The 24,530-nt window shown below is 35.8% G+C and overlaps 1 protein-coding gene across 5 annotated transcripts in view; it reads left to right on the plus strand.

Annotated features, from left to right (window-relative positions):
• TANK (TRAF family member associated NFKB activator) overlaps positions 1 to 23,808 on the plus strand; it is a 93,938-nt gene extending 70,130 nt beyond the window's left edge. For 3 of the 5 annotated variants that reach the window (XM_021703333.1, XM_021703330.1, XM_021703334.1), the window contains 4 exons: positions 12,922 to 12,998; positions 13,623 to 13,738; positions 18,926 to 19,506; positions 22,964 to 23,808. In XM_021703333.1, coding sequence (XP_021559008.1) covers positions 12,922 to 12,998; positions 13,623 to 13,738; positions 18,926 to 19,506; positions 22,964 to 23,143 — 954 coding nt within the window. In that variant the 3' untranslated portion in view covers positions 23,144 to 23,808. Of the gene's footprint in view, positions 1 to 12,921; positions 12,999 to 13,622; positions 13,739 to 18,925; positions 19,507 to 22,681 lie in introns of all 5 variants that reach the window. The other 2 variants (XR_002481099.1, XM_021703332.2) reach the window with 2 other exon arrangements.
• Positions 23,809 to 24,530: the final 722 nt, after the last annotated feature.

The following is a 24,530-nucleotide window of genomic DNA, read 5'->3' on the forward strand; positions in this document are numbered from 1 at the left end:
CATAGCTTGCATGTCAGTCATTCTTTCAAGTGAAAATGGCGTTCCATTAAAAAAGTGACTAGTTCTCGGGGTGTCTGGGTGGCTCAGTTGTTAAGTGTCTGCCTTTGGCTCAGGTCTTGATCCTAGGGTGTTGGGATCGAGCCCCGCAGTGAGCCCTGCAGTGAGCCCTGCAGTGAGCCCCGCATCAGGCTCCCTGCTCAGTGGGGATCCTGCTTTTCCCTCTCCCACTCCCCCTGCTTGTGTTCCCTCTCTCGCTGTGTCTCTTTCTGTCAAATAAATAAATAAAATCTTAAAAAAAAAAAAAAGTGACTAATTCAGCCTGCAACTCAAACAGTTGAACCAGTGCTTTCCCCCAAGACAACCCTTGTACTTTGGTATGAAACAGAAGTCTTTTATGTGTATTTCCTATTTTGTCTCACACAATATTTAAAAGCTGTTAACTTGGGATCAAAATTTAATAAAATTAATAATTTTTACTGTCTCATCAAGGAGATAGCTTAGGACCCCCCAGGGATCCTTTTTTCACTAGATGTGTGGCATTAACAGTGTGACTCCAGTTTGGTACCATGGCCTTGATTATAATCAGGTGCCAGCAGTTTTCACTCACCATTGTTTTTGCATCATCAGTATAAATGCCAACGGAGTAAAAAAGGCAAATAACATCTAATAGTATTGTAATAATAGGGGACCCCCCTGGATTTCAGGGTCAGTGATTTGATTTTATCCTACTTAGAAGCTAATAAGTTAGCCGGTTACTGCTTCAGGGATGCTGTAAGAAGAAACAAAACTCTTGAATCAGAGAAAAAAATCTTTATTATACACAGCACAGCAAGCAAGAGCATTATTATTTGCTTTGGTCCCTCCTGGGGCTGGGGAATGGTAACACAGTAAGACTGAGATGGATGCCTGCATATGCAGTGGGTTGCATTAAAGGTGAGAAACACTGAGCTTGGGAGATCTATCATTTTATAGCAAGCAGTCAGCAGCCTGCTCCTTGTCCAAGAGAGACATTATCTTTCAGGTTTGCCCCCTGCAAACACGATCCTGAGAAATATCCCAGGTAAAGAACAATCAGAGCCTTGTATTCTGTCATACACAGCAAAAATGTGCAGGGACATTCAGGGCCCATGTAGATTTCTCTCCCAAAAGTGGATCCCTTGAAAGGATCTCAAGACCCCAGGGATACTAAGCCGTATTTTGAGAACCAGTTTTTACCAGATTATAATTTTCTGTTAGAAAAATGCCTTTTTCTCAGTAAGTTACTTACTTTTCCTTCTATTGAAATAATGTTATGCTCTAAGAATAACATCTCAGGAACCTTTATGCATATAAGTCATATTGCTTGTTCATCAGTCCTTTTGGCATTTATTAAGTAATTAATTGTTCTACATCTTTATCCTTTATTTTGTTGTCGTTGTATAAATTAACCCATTTATTTTAGGCTAACAGTGTTTCAAATAGTGGAGCCTCCTGCTGGTCTTTCAACTCCTTCAGTCGGCAAACTTTACTGTGGTGGCAGAAGCGGTGTTGTAGGTCCAGGCGCCACCGTTTTCATGCAGGAACTACAAGGCCAGATCCCCACAGCTCATCTTTTCATGTTGGTTTTGCCACAGAAGGAGCAGGTATACTTGGCATGCTGGCTTATTTCAGTCTTCACCATTTTCCCGAGAGGGCACCAGAACAGGTCCTGTATTTACCAGTGATTCCGACCTTGGTGTGTTTAAGCCATGTCACCACAAACTACATCTGAGCCCAGAGAGCTACATCTTTATACTTTAAATCATGATACCTATATATTGCTCCCAGTTACTTCTCTATACCTACTAAATAAAGTCTAGAACAAACTGAATTTTGATTGTAATCTGTTAAAGATAGTATGGTACCTGATACATTTCCTGGGGTATCCACAGAACTGCAGACCTCTAAAATGCTGCATACTGTATCCTCTTATAATTTATTTTCAAGGTATAAGAATGTGTTTATGGGATCTGAAATCAACAGTAAGACAACCACTTAGCTTCATTTAACCAGTCTCCTTAAAGATATTTCTAGAATTTGGTGGGGGAGAGGCAGGGAAGGCTCACCTAATTTTTCATTTGCACCTAGTATGTTATACTTAAGCAGTCTTGCTATGTTGTGAAACCTGAGTTTTTCTCTGAAAGATTTTTTTCTATCCAAGTTGGACATCTTTTGTTTTCTCTCTCCCATTTTGTTTACCAGCAGTGGTACTGTGATTTTTGTATTCCAACTTAGTTTTCACCTAAGTAATTCCATATCAGATGGGTGTACGCAGATTATTTCTACCCCTAGTTGCTCTTCAATATTTAACATTAAGAACAATATGTCTCCCTCTACATTGCATCCACATAATGTTGCAGGGGCTCACTGACTGGCCCGTATTCCCTGAATATGTCATCTGGAATTTACTTCTGCTGGATGGCCATATAGCTCCAGTAAGTCTTGCTTTCCTTCTTGCTGCAGCTGATTAAACATTCTCTTCTCCTCTTGTCCTGAGGACAGAGTGATAACTTTTTTCCAAAGCTGAATCTAAAACTCTCTCCTTCCTACTTTTTTTCTATTTCTTTTTGACATGAAGAAGATAATAGATCTTGGCATTTTATTGCCCTTTGTCAGACCCACATTTTTGTTTTGGATTTTACCGTTCCAGGAAAGCCTAATCTCACTTTCTTTAAGGTTCTATCTTACCCTAAGATTCTTTGATGCTACGGAGAACATCCTTATATTAAAAAAGGAAAATGAAGGTTAGAAATATGAACCATATTTGAAGAAAAGGTAATTAGGTTATGTTTTAAAACTTGGTCGACAGCAGACAACAGAACAAGTGAAAAGGTATTGGATCAAAAGAGATGAGAGTGGTTATCAAGAGAGAAGGGAGGCCTGAAAATATAGACTAGAAAATGAAAACTCAATAGATTTGATATGAGAATGAATGATAAGAAAAGTATATAATGAGAGAACAGTGTACCCATGTCTGAACCTTAGAGAATAAGGCCACATGTATGGCCCTGGTCAGGGGGCAATGAAAATACCAAAACTTAAGAAGACCTAAATATGTTATACTGGTAGCCAAAAAAAAAAAAATGTTTCAGGGAGGAGGATATGGTCAGTAGTGTGAATACTGTTAAATGAGCAGTGAACAGAATGAGAACTTTAGGAAAAGCCAGTGGATTGGTGATTAAGACTTTTGGAAAATTATGGCGAAAGTTCAGAAGAATGAAGGGATTAAAACAAACAGACAAACAACGCTGAGTTTGGGAGTTGGAGCTTCTGTATAGAAAATGAGTACCTAACCAGTTCTCTACAAGTAACAGTATTAACTCTGGCAACATACACAAGAGTAACTCCCTGAGGAACTGGACACTGAACTTTGCATTTTTAGAAAGGAGTCAAGTGTAGAGCAAATAATCAGCTCAGAGTAAATTCCCAGTTTTCTGTAGGTTTGTCCTGAGAGTGGTCATAGTTGCAGTGGCTGAAATTCCCAATAGAAAGCCCACCATCATTCTGGCTGGAAGAATCAGGAAGGAGAATGAACACAGAATAAGCATGGTCACCAGAGAGAGGGAAAGAGCCCCAGAGAGGAGAGAACCAGAGAAGGAAGGAGAACCATAAGTTCTGTGTTTAGACTCAGCCCAAGTCTCTGGCTGTCCCCTGAGGCCATGGATGTGCAGGGGCAAATAGGAAGCAGTTTGCAGCTAAGGCTTATGGGGCTGAACCGAAATATGAACTGCCCTTCAAAGGAAAGGAGTGACAGTTTGAAGTCAGCCTCACCAAGTTAATGGCCTGCAAAAACATTACCACCCTTGGCACCATGTAGTATAATGTCTCCACAACATATTCACAATGTTCAGGGTACAGCCCAAAGTTATTCAATACATGGAGAGTCAATTGTGACCCAGTTTCAAGGGAACACACCAACCCTGAGTGGAGCTAGATAGTGAAATTGTTAGACAAGGGTTTTAAATCAGCTACCATAACTATGCCCAGTCCTCTATTAGGAGATAGGGGGGCAGGAAGAGAATTGAGGTTTTGAGAAGATGGAGGTCACAAGATACTCTCCATTGTCATGCTTTGTCAAATGGTTAACTTCTAATAGTAAGTTTGAGAAATAAACTATGAAATTTTGGTTAAGAAACTATTGTGGTGGTGAAGGAGGGAGAAATAGCATATAAAATTTAATGCCAGGAATACAGGTGTTTTCTTTAGTCCAAATAATTTCCTAAAATGCTATATGTTGTATTATTGTGTACACTTTGGCAGTTTGCATATGGATTCTAAGAAACAGAAGTAAATGTATAGATGGTCACTGTTCAAGCATATATCCTGCACATGAATTAAAAACTTGGAGTCATAACTAAAAAAAAAAACTATTGCCAGATTGCTTCTTTCAGCAAGTGAACAACCATGGTTTGGCAGAACTTGAGTAAATCTATCTAGGTTATTTTCTAATGTAAATTTCTACTTGGACATTCTTGAGCACAGAAAAAGGTCATACCAAAGGTTTTTTCCCAGGCAAAATTTAAACATCAAAACTTGGCTTATCACTGCTTCTCAGTGAGAAATATATTTGTTGTATGATAGGTTTTAGAATCTTAAAATTAGTTTGCATTGGTGCGATGTGTAAATGTTACCGTTCTGTATCTACCTCACCATGCTAGATAACTACTACTGAGCTCCCCTGGCAGCCAAGCCCTATACTTGCGAGGTTAAGAGCCTCGATTGATGAGGCCGGGGTTTCAGTTGCAGCTACTCCACCTGCTGGACTGTAGGCAAATTATTGGACCTCTTCAGAGCCTTATTTACTATAGCAGACTTTAAAATCAAAGTACCTACGGGCGCCTGGGTGGCTCAGTCAGTTAAGCGTCTGCCTTCAGCTCAGGTCATGTTCCCAGGGTCCTGGGATCGAGCCCCACATCAGGCTCCCTGCTCAGCGAGGAGTCTGCTTCTACCTCTCCCTCTGCCCCTCCCTCTGCTCCTGCTCTCTCTTGCTCTCTCTCTCAAATAAATAAAATCTTAAAAAAAAAAATCAAAGTACCTAATTCACAAGGTTATGTGGATTAAGTTAATATATGCAAATTGCTTAAATAACAGCTATTTTCATGAAGACATTTTCAGTTTAATGCGGTAATGGTATAACATAGAATTTGTGGTTAATAAAAAGGATTTTCCCAAGTCAGTTTGTTTTAAATCTAGTGTTTGGAGAAGGGGTGGGGGAGTTATGGGAAACCTTACCTTTTTAAATTGGTCATTTAAGGTATTCATTTTCTATTTTGCATAAAGAGGCATCCCCACAGTTCAATATTTCTTCTTATTAAGAAAACAAATTCAGAAAGATGTGAAAAAGAAACCTAATGTACAGTGAAGATTCAAAAGACAAAGTATTAATCTTGCTCTACTTCAAATTAACTTAATAGAATTGAAATTACAGTCATTGTGACAGTACTGGTAAAGGATTTTAACTTTTTTTAATTTTTTTTTTTTTTAAGATTTTCATTTATTTGACAGGGAAAGACACAGTGAGAGAGGGAACACAAGCAGGGGGAGTGGGAGAGGGAGAAGCAGGCCTCCCACTGAGCATGGAGCCCGATGCGGGACTCGATCCTGGGACTCCAGGATCATGACCTGAGCCGAAGGCAGACGCTTAACAACTGAGCCACCCAGGCACCCCTTTAACTTTTTTTTAAAGAATGTTTTATTGTAGCGTTGATAGTGATTTTTGGGATTTACATTAAACCAGAACCCTGTGATGAACTTGGAAGTAATTGGGGTATTTAATTGTATCTGTATATTGTTTATTTTCTTGCTACTTCCTTCAGAACTCTGGAATGGATCCCATTTTGCCTTGAAATTGTTGCTGCACTGGCAGTGGGTTTGCCTGGCACACTGTGTCATGCCAAACAGACAAGACTTGTAGGATTTGTGTTCCTCTTGCTTTGCTAGATTTTCAGTAATATTAATGAGGGTGAGAGAACCGTAGATTTCACACAGCCATAAATTCTTATAAATACAGTTTTCTTGTATTTTTTAATTTGCCTTTTGTCCTTAAACTTTTCTTCAAATCTTTTTTTTTTAACTTTTTTTTTTTTTTTCTTCTCTTTCCACCTTAATCTCTTCCTTGTCTCAGCCCTATTCTCACTTTCTCCCTACTTTAGCCATATTCGGTGCTTGACTTTACCATAACATCTTTATCTCAATATATCTAAAACTAGTAAGAAAATATTCAACTTCAGTTTCTCCTTTAACATTTCATTCTTAGTTTTAATAATCTAAGTGATAACTGAATTCTTGTTTTCAAATTGTTTTTCCACTGCTCATTTATTTCTCCTTTTTCCTTTTTTTTTTTTTTTTTGAGATTTTATTTCAGGGAGAAAGTGCGCGAGCACATGCATGAACGGTGGGAGGGGCAGAGGGAGAAGCAGACACCCTGCTGAGCAGGGAGGTTTGATGCAGGGCTCCATCCCAGGACCCTGGGATCATGACCTGAGCCAAAGGTAGACACTTAACTGGCTGAGCCACCCAGGCACTCCTGTTTCTCCTTTTTCTGAGAAAATTTTATCAAGCTAGTATTTATAACTGTTCCACAGTTTCAATTTCCTTTACCAATCTATCCTTATCTCACCTTGGTTTATTTCTTGGATTTCATTGTTCCAAGTAAGAGCATAGTTCTCTTCTCTGTTTTAAAAGCATAATTCTAGGGGCGCCTGAGTGGCTTAGTTGGTTAAGCGTCTGCCTTCAGTTCGGGTCATAACCTTGGGGTCCTGGGATGGAGCCCTGAGTGGGACTCCCTGCTCAGCGGGGAGTTGGCTTCTCCCTCTCTCTTTGCCCCTGCCCCACACTCTAGCTCTCTCTCGCTGTCTCAAATAAATAAAATCTTTAAAAAATAAATAAAATCGTTATTTTACTTTTTTAAAAAAGGCATAATTCTACTAAGCCTCACCCAGAAACAAAATCATACATTTGTTACGGTCAGTTGCCTGAGCCACATAAAAATAAATATTCCTTTTGCATCAGCTAAATTTTAGAGGGAATCTTGGATAGGAACACTGGAATAGAATGATAGTCATTGCTGTAGTTCATAATGTGTCATTGCAGACTTACCACCTTTATTCACAATGTTAGCCTTTTAAAGTTTAAATTCCATATAAGAGAGTATACATTGCATTAATGAATGTAGTATTATCTTTAAAAGTTTCATAACGTTTAATTGTCTAACCTCAGTTGCTTAAAATTTTTAAGAAAAGACATGATTTAGAATTTGAATATTAATTGCATTTCCCCCAGCTTTATGGAGGTATAATTAACAAATAGAAAATGTATATATGTTCAGTGTACAATATGATGTGCTTTTTTTTTTAAGATTTATTTGAGGGGCTGGGAGAGGCAGAGGGAGAGGAGGAGAGAGAATTTCAAGTAGAATCCCTGGTGGGGCTCAGTCTCATGACCCTGAGATCATGACCTGAGCCGAAGTCAAGAGTCAGACACTTGGGCACCTGGGTGGCTCAGTTGGTTAAGCGACTGCCTTCGGCTCAGGTCATGATCCTGGAGTCCCAGGATCGAGTCCCGCATCAGGCTCCCTGCTCGGCAGGGAGTCTCCTTCTCCCTCTGACCCTCCCCCCTCTCATGCTCTCTCTCTCTCATGCTCTCTCTCAAATAAATAAATAAAATCTTTAAAAAAAAAAAGAGAGACACTTAACCTTCTGAGCCACCCAGGTACCCCCAACATGATGTTTTGATACATGTATACATTAAGAAATGATTACCACAGTCAAGCCAATTAACATATCCATCACTTTACATACTTATCTTTTTTTTTTCATTGTGATGAATACATTTAGGATTTACTCTTTTAGCAAATTTCAAGTATACAATATGGTAGTGTTATCTATAATCACCATGCTATACATGAGATCTTCAGAACTTACTCATCCTGCATAACTGAAACTTTGTATTCTTTGACCAACATCCCACCCCCATTTTTCCCACCCCATCCCCAAACCCTGGCGACCATCATTCTACTCTTCTACTCTCTACTTCTATGATTTTGGCTTCTTTAGAGTCCACATAAAAGTGAAATCATGCAATATTTTTCTTTCTGTGCCTGCCTTATTTCACATTAGGATGATGTTCTCCACATCCATGTTGTCTTAAATGACATGCTTTCCTTTCTTTTTTTTAAGGTTGATATATTCATCGTGTATGTGTGTGCATGTGTGTGTGTGTATATGTAGTTAGTTAGGGACACTGACTCCCCACATAGTTGAAAATCTATATAGAACTTTTGACTCCCCCAAAACATAGAACTACTAGTAGCCTGCTATTGATCAGAAGCCTTATGATAACACAGTCGACTAACACATATTTTGTATGTTATACGTACTATATACCGTATTCTTACAGTAAAATAAGCTATAGAAAATAAAATATTAAGAAAATCATAAGGAAAATACATTTACAGTACTGTACTGTATTTACTGAAAAAAATCTGCATAGAAGTGGACCTGCACAGTTCAAAACCAATGTTGTTCAAAGGTCAACTGTACAGTATCCCATTGTATATTTATATACACCACATTTTCTATATGCATTCATCAAATTATGGACACTTAGGTTGAATTCATATTTTGGTATTGTGAGTTATTTTTCAAATTGGTTTATAAAAGGAATAAAATACTTTCACTTTTAGTGCTAAATAGAAAAAAAAAGGCAAGCATTGGGGAAAGCCTACATTTCTTTCTTTAAGATGTCGATATCTAACAGATCCTGGACTCCCAACGTACACACAGAAAAAGATTTCCATTATCTTTGCATAAAGAATAAATCTGGTTTGGGACTAACAAAAATATTAGCCACTTTTTCTTTTCCCTCCTTAAATATCATTGCATAGTCAACTGGCCCTGGAACATATATTTTTTATGATACCCATCTATGAGAAACTTAAACTGATTTACACTAAAACAAAATTCTCCCAATTCACATAAGAGGCAATTTAAGGAATCATTTCACAACATCTTTCAACTGTTTTAAATGGGTTTATCTTAATGATTTAGTTGAATGACTTATCCAGCGCCATAGTGAAGTGTAAACGAAAAGTACGACGTGTAAAGCTCTTATTTCAGTATTCATTCCACAAGTTCGGCATTTCCAAACTAGTACTTGGAACAGTTTATAATGTTAAGTATTTTAAGTTTTAGTACCTCAAAATAAACTCATTTGTTGAATGATTTAACGTTTAAAGTCTCCTAAAATACAACGTTCAAAGTTCCCTTGCTTTCTTATTTGAAGTTGCAGTAACTTCAGCTTCTTGCAGTGCAGGGTCTGCTTGGAGAATAGTTGAGAATAGAAAGAAAAATACAAGTTATCTCTTTTAATGTTTACTTACTGTCTGGGATGTTCCACAAACTGCATAGTCTTTATTAAGTAATTTAGCATTGAAAAGCAAGTCTTGAGTTTCTGGGAAAGGTGTTAGAGTTGCCATTGACTACACTAATTCTACATCCTTTGAAAAATAAATGATTGTTTTCAGGAAGTTGTGTCAGATAGCTACAATGGAAAATAGCATTGACATGCTATACCCATTCTAGATAAAACTTGCTTCCCAGTGTCAGAGAACTGCTTGCCATTTTTGTCATTTGTTGAACAAACATGTTAAAAGGTCCCTTTTGAAATTTTTTCTTGGATGCGGGAGACCTAAAATTTTCATTCAGACTGTATCGAGATTTATTTGGTGTAAATGGTAGAAGATACAGTGTATTGCTTAGTACAATTGTAATGTTTTTCTTCAATAATAATAATAAAAATAATAGTAAGCAGGGCTGTGTTCTTAATCCCAAAGAAGCTGAAGATCTTAAATTTACATACTTCATGGAAATTTCTCAATAAGAGAGTACTCCCTTTATCCCCTACCATTACACCTGATGAATCTTTCCCAGATAAATTCACCCACACTGGTTATCAAATCTAAATGTCAGAGGGGTGCCTGGGTGGCTCAGCCTGTTAAGCATCTGCCTTCGGCTCAGGTCCTGACCCTGGGGTCCTGGGATTGAGCCCTGCAATGGGCTCCCTGCTCAGCAGGGAGTCTGCTTCTTCCTCTCCCTGCTGCTCCCCCCCTCCCGCCTCTCTGTCTCAAATAAATACATAAATAAAATCTTGTAAAAAAAAAAAATCTAAATGTTAGAGAAGTAGGTTGACACAGCTTATTTGCCAAACCATAAAAAGTCTATCATTCTTTTCCTTCCTTTTCCTTCACTTTCATCTTATCTCCACCCCCACCCCTTTTGTTTTTAAGGGTTCTTTTAACATCAGAAGCAATCATTCCAGGTACTGATTCCCAAATCAGTACTTTGGAAACTAGAATAGTCTTTACTAAACTTTCTGTAACTATCTTCATTTTTAGGTTAAAATTACAGAGCACAGCTTACCCTTGAACAACACAGGTTTGAACTAAGTGGGTCTACTTTTATGTGGATTTTTTGTGATACAGTAGTGTAAATGTATTTTCTCTTCCTCATGATTTTTGTAATATTTTCTCTAGCTTACTTTATTGTAAGAGTACAGTATATAATATACAAAATATGTGTTAATAGAGTGTTTATGTTATCTGTAAGGCTTCTGGTCAATAGTAAGCTATTGGTAATTAAGTTTTTGGGGAGTCAAAAATTATACATGGATTTTATACACGGGGCTTGGCTCTTCTAACTCCACATGGTTCAAAGGTCAACTGTACTTCTTTTTGGTTCTTTCTGGCTCCTAATAAAATAATTTTGTTTCATACTGAGTATTTCTAGTAGTAAATTTTAAAAGGATATTAATCATTTCATTTAATCACATATTTTATGATTTGTTTAACATTAAGTTGTCAAATGTTTCTGTTTTCTTAATACTACCTCTTCTCTGATTTGTTGATACAGATTTAATATAATATCTTTTATTATTATTTTTTTAAGTAAACTCTCTACCCAACATGGGGCTTGAACTCATGACCCCCCAAGATCAAGAGTCACATGCTCTACTGACTAAGCCAGCTAGGCACCCCTTAATGTAGTATCTTTTTTTTAAAGATTTTATTTATTTATTTATTTGACAGAGAGATAGTGAGAGCAGGAACCCAAGCAGGGGGAGTGAGAGAGGGAGAAGCAGGCTTCCCGCTGAGCAGAGAGCCCGATACTGGCTGATCCCAGGACCCTGGGACCATGACCCGAGCCGAAGGCAGACGCTTAACTGACTGAGCCATCTAGGTGCCCCTAATATAGTATCTTTTAAAAGTTTGCTTTCGGGGCGCCTGAGTGGCTCAGTCAGTTAAGCGTCTGCCTTTGGCTCGGGTCATGATCCCAGGGTCCTGGGATCGAGTCCCACGTTGGTCTCCCTGCTCAGCGGGAAGCCTGCTTCTTCCTCTCCCACCCCCCTTGCTTGTGTTCCCTCTCTCGCTGTGTCTCTCTCTGTCAAATAAATAAATAAAATCTTAAAAAATAAAAGTTTGCTTTTATATCTGGGGCATCCTGAATGGTTGGCTATCTTTGAAATGTTGCCGTTCTTCCTAGTCCACACTAAAATCCATTGAGTGTTTTAATTGCACATAACACTAAAGAAAAATCTTGTCTACTGCTTTTAAAAACAAACTGAGTGTGAAAATGTTTTCTGATGTGACTGCTTTGCAAGCTCAGTAGAACACTTTGAGTCCAGAAGAAGACATGGCCTAAATGTTTGCCAGACAAAAAGTGTGCAGCAGCAAATGATACTTATTTTACCTCAGTCTGACAACATGTAATATATAAAATCACAAATTGTTTGGGTTGCCGAGATTTTATTTTACTAATTAAAGGAATATTTTAAAAATGTTAAGCAAACACTTTAGAAAAAGCTAAAAAAGTAGAGCAATAAAATGAATAAATTGAAGAAGATACTAATTTAAAGAAAAAAACTGGGATCAAGGCTTTTTCTTAACAAATGAAACTCCTAAGAAACTGAAAGAACTTTTTGAAAAACAAAATTAAAAGGGGTTATACTCTGATGATAAGAAACAATGAGGTAAAATCATCCATTTTAATAATGGCTACAATGACCTTAAATCTTAAAAAGTCTCTAAATACGAATGTCCATGGTTTCAGTTTGAACTTAAATAAGACCTATAAAATTTTGGTAGAATTATAATTTATGATTGTATAATATTAAGACATATCCAAATCTTTGAATTTGTCAGTTTGTGCCTTTAGAAGATACACAAAGTTTTCTAGGTATTATTAAAGGTTTTTTTAAAAATCTAAACCATACAGTGGATTTATTACATGTTCTTTAATGTTGACTTTTAAGTGTCAGAATCAATGTAATACCAGAATAAGCCACAGGGTGGGAGTGAAAGGCAAGAACTTAGCTTCAGAAAGTAGCTTAAATATATCATTGTGCTATCTTTAAAATACTTGTTAAATGCTAAGGTGCTGTAGCTTGGTTTTCTTTCTTCCTCTAAATATAGCTGCATTCCTCAGCAAAGAATCTATAACAAAATGCAAAGACATTGATTTAAACATATAGGCCAATAATGGGGAAGAAGTAAATACACATACACACAGGTATTTTTTTTCCCTAGTTGCTGGTCATACCAGGTGCTTGATAATCAGAGTAACAATTTCAGTCAATACTTCAATTTGAGGAAAGTTCTTGAATTGTCAGTACTGGAAATAATAATTACAGAAGTTACCAGAAATACTTCTTGTTTCCATCCTATTTTTCTACCTTAATCTTCCTTTTTCCCTGATCTCATTTAAAGAAAAAAAAAATCTGTGTATATCTGTATGCTACCTAAATTTATTTTCCCATGAGGAAGATGAATATTCCATTGTATTTTCTGTTAACCCATTCTCATTTGAGTTTAGAAGCAATTTAAAGTGGTGATTATTTTGTATCTTTAAGGTAAGAAGACAAGAGGTTTCTTCTCCTAGAAAAGAAACTTCACCAGGGAGTCTTGGCATTCCTTTATTCCATGAAAGGTAGTTCTATATCCTTTTTTGCCAACTCTAAAAATCATACATACTGAAATATATTTTTATTGACATATATTTTAAAATTTTGCACTTGTAACAAAATAGCAGCTTAGAACTAGAAGAGACCAACCCAAGGCTCCTCCATGTTAAAATGACATATGTAAGTCATACAGTGAATAGCAGAGATGGATCTAAAAACTAAATTAAAGCTCTAATACTTAATAGACAAAGTATTGTGGCCACATTATTTTATATGGACAGATTTTAATGTAAAGTGAGGAACATTTAATTTTCTTCTATTTAAGATGTTTACAAAATCAATACATTGAAATTTCTAATGTGAGAATGAGACAGCCAGCAAAAGTGTGATTTATGAACAAGTAGATATGCTAGTCTGTGCTATATGTATGTATTAGAACTTTTAATTTATCGCTTACTCTGTGACTTTGTGCCTAGCTCTCCAGACATTAGAGTAGTTCTTTGGGACGTTTTCTAGGATTTTAAAATAATTTTTTTAGGTTTAACCTTTCAGTAATTATTTTGTGGTATATAAAATGGTGCTATTTAAGTTTAATAATGATAAAAAATATTTAAAGATAAAGCCTTATATTTTAAAATATTTATTTTTAGGGTTTATATAGAGAAGACTTTCCAGGATCTAAAAGAAGAATTTCATAGAATATGCATGTTAGCAAAAGCACAAAAAGATCACTTAAGCAAACTTAATGTACCAGCCCCTGCAACTGGTAAGGTTTGATTTAACACACGGTAATATTAATTTGACTGATTTAAATTTATTTCTTTTTTGATTGTGAAAATATTTCTAAATGCTTATTAAGTGCTAAGGATCTGCAATTTGTGCCTCCCACCACTTTTAATGGGTAAGTGCTGTCTAAGCTCTGTACTGTATTACATTACCTAATGATTGGCTTTTTTCTCTCTTTATTGTGTGTGGGACTATATAGAGTGAATTGAGTGATGTAATTACTGATCATCTTAATGAGAAGTTCCACCATGGAAAAAGTACAAAACAAGTATAGGAAATCTCTCTCAAAGTTTTCAGTTGCTATTTGGGGGTTTAATTAAACATTAATTTATAAGTCAGTAAGCAACCTTGAAGCTGTACTACCATATACGAGCGAAGTAAAATTATAACATTAGGTTTATTTTTAACTTCTGCTTGAAAGTTGATTGAATACTATGGATTTTTATGATTTGGTTCAAGAAATAAACATTTCACATTTCGTGAGGCCAGTTCTGTTGGAGATAGAAAGTACAAATTTAGTATAAAATATGACTTAAAAGGAACATCTGTTTTACACATGTGTTACAGTGTGTTTTTTAAAACCTTTACCCTTTCCTAAAACCCCAGACTGGTGTTTGCTTCAGTCACTCATATGAATAGCAAAATACCAGGGATTGAATCTGGCTACCAAGCACTTCTGTAAACAAAAGGAAGGTAAACTGATCATTTAAAATGATAAATTCTCCTTTACCTTTGTGATTTGAGATATTCTGCATACAATTCCCAAGAGATGTGATTTACAGTTTTCACTCTGAAAGATGTTGCAGCAGTGCTAATACCCCTTTAATTAAAGATCACTTTCCATTTCTAACAGCTCTTATATCTGTGCTATTTAGAAATCATTTTATTGTGTAAATTCACTTTTTGCATACCACTACCATTTTATTTTCAGAAAAGGTACACAATGTGGTAGAGAAACAAAACAATCTGTGTAGAAAGACGTAATTTATTTCTCCCCCTCCCTCCCTCCCACCTCCCAAAAAAGAACTCTAATTCTTTCACCTGAATCTTTGTCATTTTCATGAGAAACTGATCTTTTTTGTAGGCTAAAGGCACTAAGTACTTCTGAAGTAAAAGAATTTTTATTTAAAATGTACTAGCTATAGATATGTAGTATGTAGAATTCATAAACATGATTTTTTTTAACATCAGCATCTTATCAAAACATTGTAATGGTGATGTATTCATTGTTACACAGGGAACCTACCCCATTATTAGTGGCTTAATACTTTGACCATTTTTAAATTGCACAGGTCTAAATCTGAGTATGTATCTGTCAACTAGAACACTGAGTGTTTAACTTCAGTTTCTTCCCCACTAAAACTGCTTCCTAATGTTATTTTTATGTTTTATATTAAATGTGTCACAAACAATAAATACAACATTATTCTTGAAATATTTTAGATCTGTGTGTCACAGACTGCAGTGAAGTTTTGCTGGGTCCGAACAAAAACCAAAATATTAAGTATTATTCTGGTAGTAGTAGGTCAAAAAGGGAAAGAAAGAAAAATATTTTGGAAAAAGATGACTATTCAGACTTTCTAAGGATGAACACTACATTGAATGAAAATATAAAGAAACCATTTCAAGTGTGATTTGCCTAATATAGCTGGAAATTAGCATTATTGCCCCCATATTATTTTTTGTGAAAATTTGACTTTTACTTTTAGATAAACATATAATTCATGAAAAATTGCTTAGTTAGTAAAATTTTACATTTCTTTTTTTTTTTTTTTTTTTTTTCTCATTCACTTAACGGCAATAGCCTTGAGAAGGGATAAAGGTAAAATGTATGTTGAAAGCAAATGTGGCTTCATAAAAAGTATTATTTGGTCCATAAAAGAGGGTCCTATTTCAGGAGAGAGTATCACAAGAGTAGAATATAGGATTGTAGGTTACCAACAACCATCAGATCTTTTTCTTTTGTCAGTATATAAGGTAATTAAACTAAGAAGTAGTCTAAATGGACAGCCTGTACTTAAAATTTGGAAATCTAAAAATGTTTCTCATTTTGTTTTTTTTTTTTCTTGCAAAAATAAGTGTTCTTGAAATAAACAAAATAGAAAAGCAATTTGCTCCACCTGATGATGTTTCTCAGTATAGTGTCAGGATGACAAGTACTTTTATGTACCTCGTTAAAATTTTTTTTTTATAGTAACTCATTGCTTGAACAGATTAATTCAGAAAATTATTTTAATGTGGCTGAAGTATGCCCGCTAGCTATACAAAAAGAAAATACCTGCTTTATTATAGCTCTTTTGAGGTTTTCAGGTTTTGTTCACAAGGGGGATAGGTCAACTACTAGAAAAGAAATTCAGAACACATTTCTATCATTTTGGTGACTCTTCTGTGTATATAGAAAGCAGCATGTTTGATTTAGCATAATGGTTCAGAACACAGGCTCTAGAATTAGGTTGCCTGGGTTCCAGTGCCAGATCTACCACTCATTCATTAGCTGTGTAGCCTTGGAAATAATCTCTTCATGTCTCAGTTTCTTCACATGTAAAGTGGGGATGATATAGTGCCTACCATGTGATTATTTTGAGTATGAAATGAATTAAGGCACATACAATGATCATAAGAGTGCATGGCACAAAGAAGTGCTATTAACGTTAATAGTTGTCATTATCAGCACCAGCAGATTCTTCATCATCATTCTCCCTGTTCTTGTGAAGATCATTTTGATAAGCATTTCCTCCTCACGTGTTAGAGAATTTGGTTACCTCAGCAGTTGATTTTCCTGATTTGTTTTTTGCAGTTAGCAAATGTTACCTACAAAGAAAGTACTATTTCCTAGAAATCCTGCTACTGTTAAAGTCTACTATCAGGAAAAATGACTAGAGTTAATGGACTTTAAGACACCTCCAAGGACAAAGAAATCCTGCCAAACAATTGATTTTGGTCTCCGTTACTGGACCACTCCCAGTCACAGATTATCTAGTGAATGTAGATTATTATACTAGGCTCTGTTGGGAACAGAATACAAATTTATTTAGAATGCATTTATTGAGGGCATACTATGTGCCAGGCACTGGACAGGGTACTGGCGTTAAGTGGGAAACAAAACGTGGTTGAAGATTGTAAGAAACCTACTTTAATGGGAGAAAGAACAGTATACTTGGAGACATAATACAAAGTGTTTAACCCTCAGGGCACCCAAGAATCATGCCTAAACCAGTCTTGGGGAGCCAGAGAGAGCTATCCAGAGAAATTAATGTCTACACCAAGAAATGAGGGACAAATAAGAGTTAGGTAAAGAGTAGTCAGAAAGGACACTTCAGGCAGTCTGCACAGCGTATACAAAGGCCCAAAGACAGGAAAGCATGGCTGTTTTGGAGAACTGTACAAAGTTTCCCACTGTTATAGTTGTGGTGAAAGGTGAGAGCATGGAGAAGTAACCAGGGGCCAGTCATGAACAGTTTTATATGACTTTTCTGAGGGATGAGGCTTTGGAGAGCCATGAAAAGATTTTATGAGGACGGTAACATGACCAGATTTGTACTTCAGAGAAAAATAGGGAGGAATGTAGAGAATGGATTGGATATGAGCTAAGTTTAGCGGCAAAGAAGCAGTTCAAAGGCTGTTGTAATCCAGTAAGATAAGATGGTATGTACTGAAGAGAGGTAGGGGTATATAAGAAGGTAAACCAAAGAAGTTGGTTGCACTGTACTACTGTCATGTCCAAGCAGAAAATCTTGCGTTAGAATGTGCTGTGGTAGAAGAGGAAAGGTGTCATGAGACTGCAAGGAACTGACATTTGTTGAGTGCCTACTAACCTGGACAGAATTGTGCAGGGCGCTCTCTGTTTCAGTCCGCATCCTTGGGAAAGCCTCCTTTTGTGAAGGTCCAACTTCTCTGATGACTACCTTTTTAAAGTGCTGTGTTGTTGTTGTTTTAATTTCTATCTTTTGTCCATTTAATGAAAATCACACATTACCAATCTCCAGCCTTACTGTTGTCTTAGGTAAGATGGTGGAGCACAATTTAGCTTTTTCTGGTGTCTCAGGATCATCAACATGGAGAGTGCTTTGATCATTGTTTTTTTGCATTGAGAAATGTAGCCCTTATTGGCCCTACACCAGACGATAGTGTTTTCTGAGTTCTTATATCTGCTTTTTTGTTTTTCTTGTCTCCTCTCATGCTTTCAGCTCTTGTTGATATCTATATCTGTCTTCAACAACTCCTATCCCTACCTTTTAATTTGCTGCTTCTAACCAGCTCTAAGCTAGGGAAATATCATCAAGCTTGTTAGAATAAATCTAAAAAGAGAATAAGAACAAAATGCCTGTATCTGTGGGCCTTTTGGCTCTAATTCTGACTCCTCAGAAGCTCTGTTTACTTACTTTCTAGCTTTTGCCTGTGTCCTAGAGAGCTGAATTTGTTCTAGAGAGCTGAATTTGTTTGATAAGCAACTTCTAGTTAAATGCGCTGCAGAGGCCATGGTATCTACCTGCTATCTACCTACTAGCTAACAGGAGGCCTGTATATCAGATGAGAGAATTATATATTCACATACAGTTTTCTGAACATGCATCCCAAAATTTCATCCTTCTTTTGCCTCTGCTGTCTTCTTTCTCCCCAACCCCCACCACTGCTACTCCCTCACATGGATTATGGAGAGTACACAATGGCTAAATTGATTGGTGAAACACTTGGTCACACAGTGACATCAGGGGTAATAAATGGCCTAATTCACGCAGATTCTTGACCTGTATAATGTTATGTATGCCTAGTAAGGATTTTCCTTTTTAACAACTTACTTGTCTAAGCAAGCTCACAGTTGCAGCTTCCATTACTGACAAAATGTTTAAATGTATACACCACAAGCAAATGTTTTTTAAGCATAGAACAGGATAACTGTGAACGAGAGGCAAAGCTTACAGCAAAAGACCTAGGCAAAGACAAAGTAGTTTAACCGTGACTAATAAGCTCCGTTCCAGTTCACGCACTGGAGACTGCTGATATTCCTGTGAAGATGGAAGCAAATGTAAAAACTCCCAGTTGTCTTCAGTTGCTATAAAAACTAATAGAAAAAATCATATTCATCTGTCCAAAGCTAATTGAACATTCAAATTTTTAAGAATGATTGGAGTGCAACTGTTTTCCTTTTGTGTTCTTTTCCCTGCAGAAACACAATGCTCTCTGCCTATACAGTGTACGGATAAAACAGAGAAACAAGAAGCGCTGGGTAAGCCTCAGGCTAAAGATGATATAAATAGAGGTACACCATGTGTCACATCTGTCACACCAAGAGGACTGGGCCGGGATGAGGAAGATACCTCTCTCGAATCACTTTCTAAATTCAGTGTCAAGTTTCCACCTACGGACAATGACTCTACTTTCTTACATAGTACTCCAGAAAGACCCAACATCCTTGGTCCTGTCACATCTGAGGCAGCATGCCAGGATAAATTTAATATGGAGTTCAGAGACAACCCGGGAAACTTTGTTAAAACAGAAGAAACTTTATTTGAAATTCAGGGAATTGACCCCATAGCATCAGCTATACAAAACCTTAAAACAACTGACAAAACAAAACCCTCCAATCATGTAAACACGTGTATCAGGACAACTCTGGATAGAGCTCCGTGTTTGCCACCTGGAAACCATAATGCATTATATGTAAATACATTACCACTTCAGGACCCGTCTGATGCACCTTTTGCTTCGCTTGAGTCCCCGGGAAAAGCTATCCGAGGACCACAGCAGGTAACCGTTTTGCATTAACAAATATATTATGTGTGAACACACATTTTGCCATACATGCACAGATATGCATCTTTTTTAGGTTATCAGTCATCCTTAAACTAATGACTACCTACAGTTAAGGGTTTTGATAAAAAAAAAAAAAACCAAGTCCTATAATAAATGACATGAAATTTTAAAAGCTGAATATATATGGTAAAGCTCTATTATAAAGTACCTTAAAATGTAGGACACATTTTAAAATACATGTCAGCTTTATCCATACCTAGTGTGTGTCTCCTTCTTAGTCCCTTATTCAAAGCTTTTTACTCAGCATCAGTGTTACAGTAGGATTCTTTGTTAAATTTCATACTGTGAAACAGATGGCATTTTTTTATTAAAAAGTTTGTGTGTCATTACTCTTTACAAGAATGCATGTTTTTCATAAGTAAATAATTGCATCGTGTATTCCTCTTTATCAAAATAAGTGAACTGTCTTTCATCTAATACTTCCATTACATTCTCAATTATATAGTACGTAGATCCGAAGGGTTTGGTTTTGGTTTCTAATCTGGCAATGAACATGCAGCCTAATAGATTTTTTAAATAGTCTCTGCATATGTATGATTTTAATCAAACACTTCAATGTTTCTAAAGCTCGCAGACTACTTACAGCCCCCCCAATCCACTACTATCCACCCATTTATCCAGGTTCTATTGCAGAATGATGCTCTTAGTTTAAAAAAACAAAGCAAAAACAAAAGTTAATGCCTGAAGGCAAATGAAAAATATATAATTGTTACAATATACAGAAGCTGGTGAAAATACAGAATGGTATAAATATCTATATAATTTGCCCACATTTGTTTGATTTCTATTTGCCTTGAGATACTTATTTTTAAAAATCCAACAACTTGATGAATACCCTTTGGCTTTCTAAGTACTCACATAGGTTATAGACTTTTAAATCAGCATACAAAGGAGGCAGTATAGTCAAGCTGTGGTATTTTAGTAGTGGGGAAAACTAGGCATCTCTGACAGTAAGCTTTAATTGTAAACTCACTTATGTTCTACATTGTGCCTTATTTCACATCATAGTCTCAGTTATAGTTACTACTAAATGAAACAAATTAAACAATTTCTTTTATTACAAGTAGAATTCCTGTGGAGCTGTGAAGTGCATCAGTTCTAATGCTTGTTACTTTTTTTCCCCATTATATCTCCTGCTTGTTCTTTTACTAGTTAGTCTGTGCATTCATGTTTCAGTAGATGGCACCCTGCATTGTGCATTTGCTTTCTATGCTACAGCAAGGGAAACAGCTGGTATGTGATTACAACTTGATGGAAAAGTATTCAGCTTAAAAAATGCAGGAGAATTGGTGTTGAGCTGTCACAAGACATGGGGCATAAGGTTAGATAATTGATATTTTGGCAGAAAAGGCAAAGAAATTAGTTTGTTTTGAAGGCCATGTTGCAGTTTAGGATTGAAAGAATATTTCTTAATTTTTAAAAACATTTTGCCATTTTATTTGTATTAATAAAGCTAGTATGATAAATATAAAATTCTTGACTTGTTGGTAATGATAAAGAGACATGAAAAATTTGGGTTACATATTTCAGATTTGTATTTTATATCAGTCACTACTACCACTTTTTTATACCTTCAGGTATCATAACAAAGCGTAAAATATATCTGCTTATTTTTGCTCTATGTGATTTTCTTTTCTTCCTACTTTTGCTGAGTCAGTGAGTGGGGTCCCAACTGAATTCTATGAAAAGATCAGGTCTGAGCCAGTAACTCCTAATAGAGAAGGATAAACATGGACTTTAAAGATAAAGTGGCAGTAGAAGATTGGCTCACCAAATTTAGAAGCTAAATTGCTTCTAAGCTTATTTCTTGCTATTGTATAGATCTTAATAAGAATTATCTGTAACAGAACAATCTTTTATTTATATCCCTGTCAGTTTCCCATTAAAGTGATGCACATTAATCACTTGTACTTTTTGTTTAAACTGCAAACAGTAAAATTTAAATCTGGTTAACTCTAACTTATTTTTGCTTATATACTCACAGTTATTACTGCTGCTTTTAATCATATTTTCTAAAGAAGATTATCCCAAATTTTAAAATTTAAGTAAATTTTAAAATAAATATTTTTAATATTACTATTTTTTGTGATAAAATTGTCACTTCTTAGAAAGGGAATTGAGTCAATGTTATTATAAGCCTCTGCTCTAATATTTGAATGTATCTCGGTGCTAGACAGACTTTGTATATTTACACCAACTGTACGCAGCTGTCCAGTAAAATGTTTATAAGAAGACAGTGATGTGAAACTCAAATGCTTCAATTAGTAATACACTGTTTATTGTAAATGATTGGTTAACTAGAATGAAAGAGATTGGTTAAGGGAATGAAAACTAACACTGTATCAGGTGTTGGACTAGGTTGTTACTTTAAAAACATATGGGTAATGGGAGCCCAAAGGGATCTCTTTAAATTGATTTTTTGAGGTGATTCTCCTCAAAGTGTCAGAAATTAGCTGTGTCAAGGTAATTTACCTATGTCAGGGTATACCAGGAAGCAAATTTTTAAAATAATTTGGTTTACAATATTTCAGGAAAGTGAGACATTCCAGTCAACAAACATTTATTGAGCACCTACTATTGAACTAAATGCTTTTTCTTGCCCTGCTAGATATTTTTTTTAGAAAGAATAAATGCAGTATTTTCAGAGGACTTATGTCTTGCTTATAATGGAGACAGTTCTGTTGAATTATGGTTTTCCCTGCTTTAATTAAGCAGCTATTGACAAGTTTCACTGTATTCAGTCACAAGAAAGGGTAAAGAAGGCAAAACGATGCACTCTGTAACAAGATTTTGTTGAATGATAAAATATTTGAGGTTTCAAAAAACACCTGATCAGTGGAATTTGTTTAGTACTTTAAAAATTTTTCAAAAACCAAAACTACACTTATTCCTGTATGTTTTATTCATTGTGTATTTGCTTATAGATAGCAAAATTTAAATGGCTCTTGATCAAAATGCATGTTTACACACCTCATGTCTAGTGTACTGTGTATTAAAAAGAGCCCTATAACTTAAGGTTTCTGTTGGAAAATGGAAAAGATAGAATTTAATTTTTAAAAAGTCTTAATTATTGACTGTTGTTCCAAAACTACTGCTTTTGTGATAACAGGTATTAAAATTTGCTGGTGGTAAAACTGGAAAATTTTTAAATATGTGAAGATAAAGTGCATGTATGTATTTTAAGTGACTCTTAATCAAAGTTTAGCTGTGCCCTTAATGAAGAGAATTGAGTCACGTCTTCATGCTAATGCTATGGAAAGGTAATTGCTTTCATATAAGGGAATTTTGTGTTTATGCACATAACCCACACAAAAAAATTTGAATTTGAAATTCATTGGAAGTTGATTTTTAAATACAAATAACAGAAGATGTTTTTGTTTGTTTCCTGCAGCCCATTTGGAAGCCCTTTCCTAATCAAGACAGTGACTTATCATCGGTACTAAGTGGCACAGTCTCAGAACTGCATATACCTCGAGTATGTGAATTCTGTCAAGCATTTTTCCCACCATCCATTACATCCAGGGGGGATTTCCTCCGGCATCTTAATTCACACTTTAATGGGGAGACTTAAGATGCATTTGAAAACAGTTCTGTGTGATGATTCTATGTGATCATCAAGTTCTGTGTGATGATCTTGGGTTTTAATACTATAAATACTTGATTGCAGACTTAGTTCAAGATCATTTATTGGAAAATAGCTATGTCACAGCTATTTGAGTTTTTTCCTAGACTTGCATTGTAACTTTCTTTTATTATCTTTTAAAAGATCATTCTGTATAAAACTATAATTCATTATATTCATGTTTACAGTGTTTATTACCTTAATTTATATTTGTTTCAAATATCTAAGCTTATTGCTTAGATTTCTAGTTAGATCTATTGAATTTGGTGATGTCAAATGTTGATAGGGTTTTTCACCTAAAAATTAGATTATTTATGCTATAGGTGATTTTTTTTTTTTTAAGTAAACCTGTAATACAGAACAACAGACAACATGAATGTCTTAAGTAAATACCAAACCTAAGACATTTGTTGCCGAGTGATAAAATCACTGGTAGAATTATTTAAACACTTTAGATTGTTTTGTTAAATAATATACATGGTTTTAAATTTTACTATGTGTACAGCTACATGATGAAATGAGTTAAATATTTAAAGAGTTACTTATGTTGTGATCATTAAATGTGTTCTTTGTTCCTGAGTGAAAAAAATAAAGGAATAAATCACGTTTTGGGGAAGTTTGTAACATTCGTGTTTTGTAATAATAGGAGGGTGATATCAGATCTGGTGATATTTAATTACGAGTAGTAGATCACTTGGAATTTAAAAATTATTTTTCAAACTAAACTTGCCAAAGAAACATGTATTTCCTGGGAGCAAATCTAAAGCCCTGTAAGGACCATCCACATTTATTGATTTATATTATACATGTTTACATTGTTGTTCAGAAATTTGTTATTCATTGTCAGCAACCTGATTGATGGCCACTGGAAGACATTTGAGAGCAAGGATACCGAATCCAGAAGGCTGCAAAATTTTGTTTAAAATGAGATTTCTCTTTCATTTTTCTTCCCTGTGGTGCTTGTTTTTTTAGGTTTCCCTTTGCCCTCTGATTTTTAAAAATGTTTGAGGCATGGCTTCATTTTAGAAAATGAACATTGATTTGCAACTCTCAAAACATGAATTTAAGCCTTCTTTGGAGTGTTTTTAAAAATTGGGAGGGTTTTAGGATGGGGGAATTTGAGAGGCCCCTGTGCCACAGCAAAGAGCCTTCACTCGTGGAAGAATGAGAATGGTGCCTCGACTTCTCAGGGTGCCAAGCACATCACGTTGACATCTTCCTCACCAAGGTGACATAGCGATTATTAGGCATTCACTGTGAAGGGTTCTGAGACATGTACATTTTTCCTCCACTGCCACTGGGGCTGAATGGAAATACCTAGACAGTTATCCAAGTC

The sequence above is a fragment of the Neomonachus schauinslandi genome, chromosome 3 (genome assembly GCF_002201575.2).
Source record: "Neomonachus schauinslandi chromosome 3, ASM220157v2, whole genome shotgun sequence".
In the NCBI taxonomy this organism is placed as follows: Eukaryota; Metazoa; Chordata; class Mammalia; order Carnivora; family Phocidae; genus Neomonachus; species Neomonachus schauinslandi.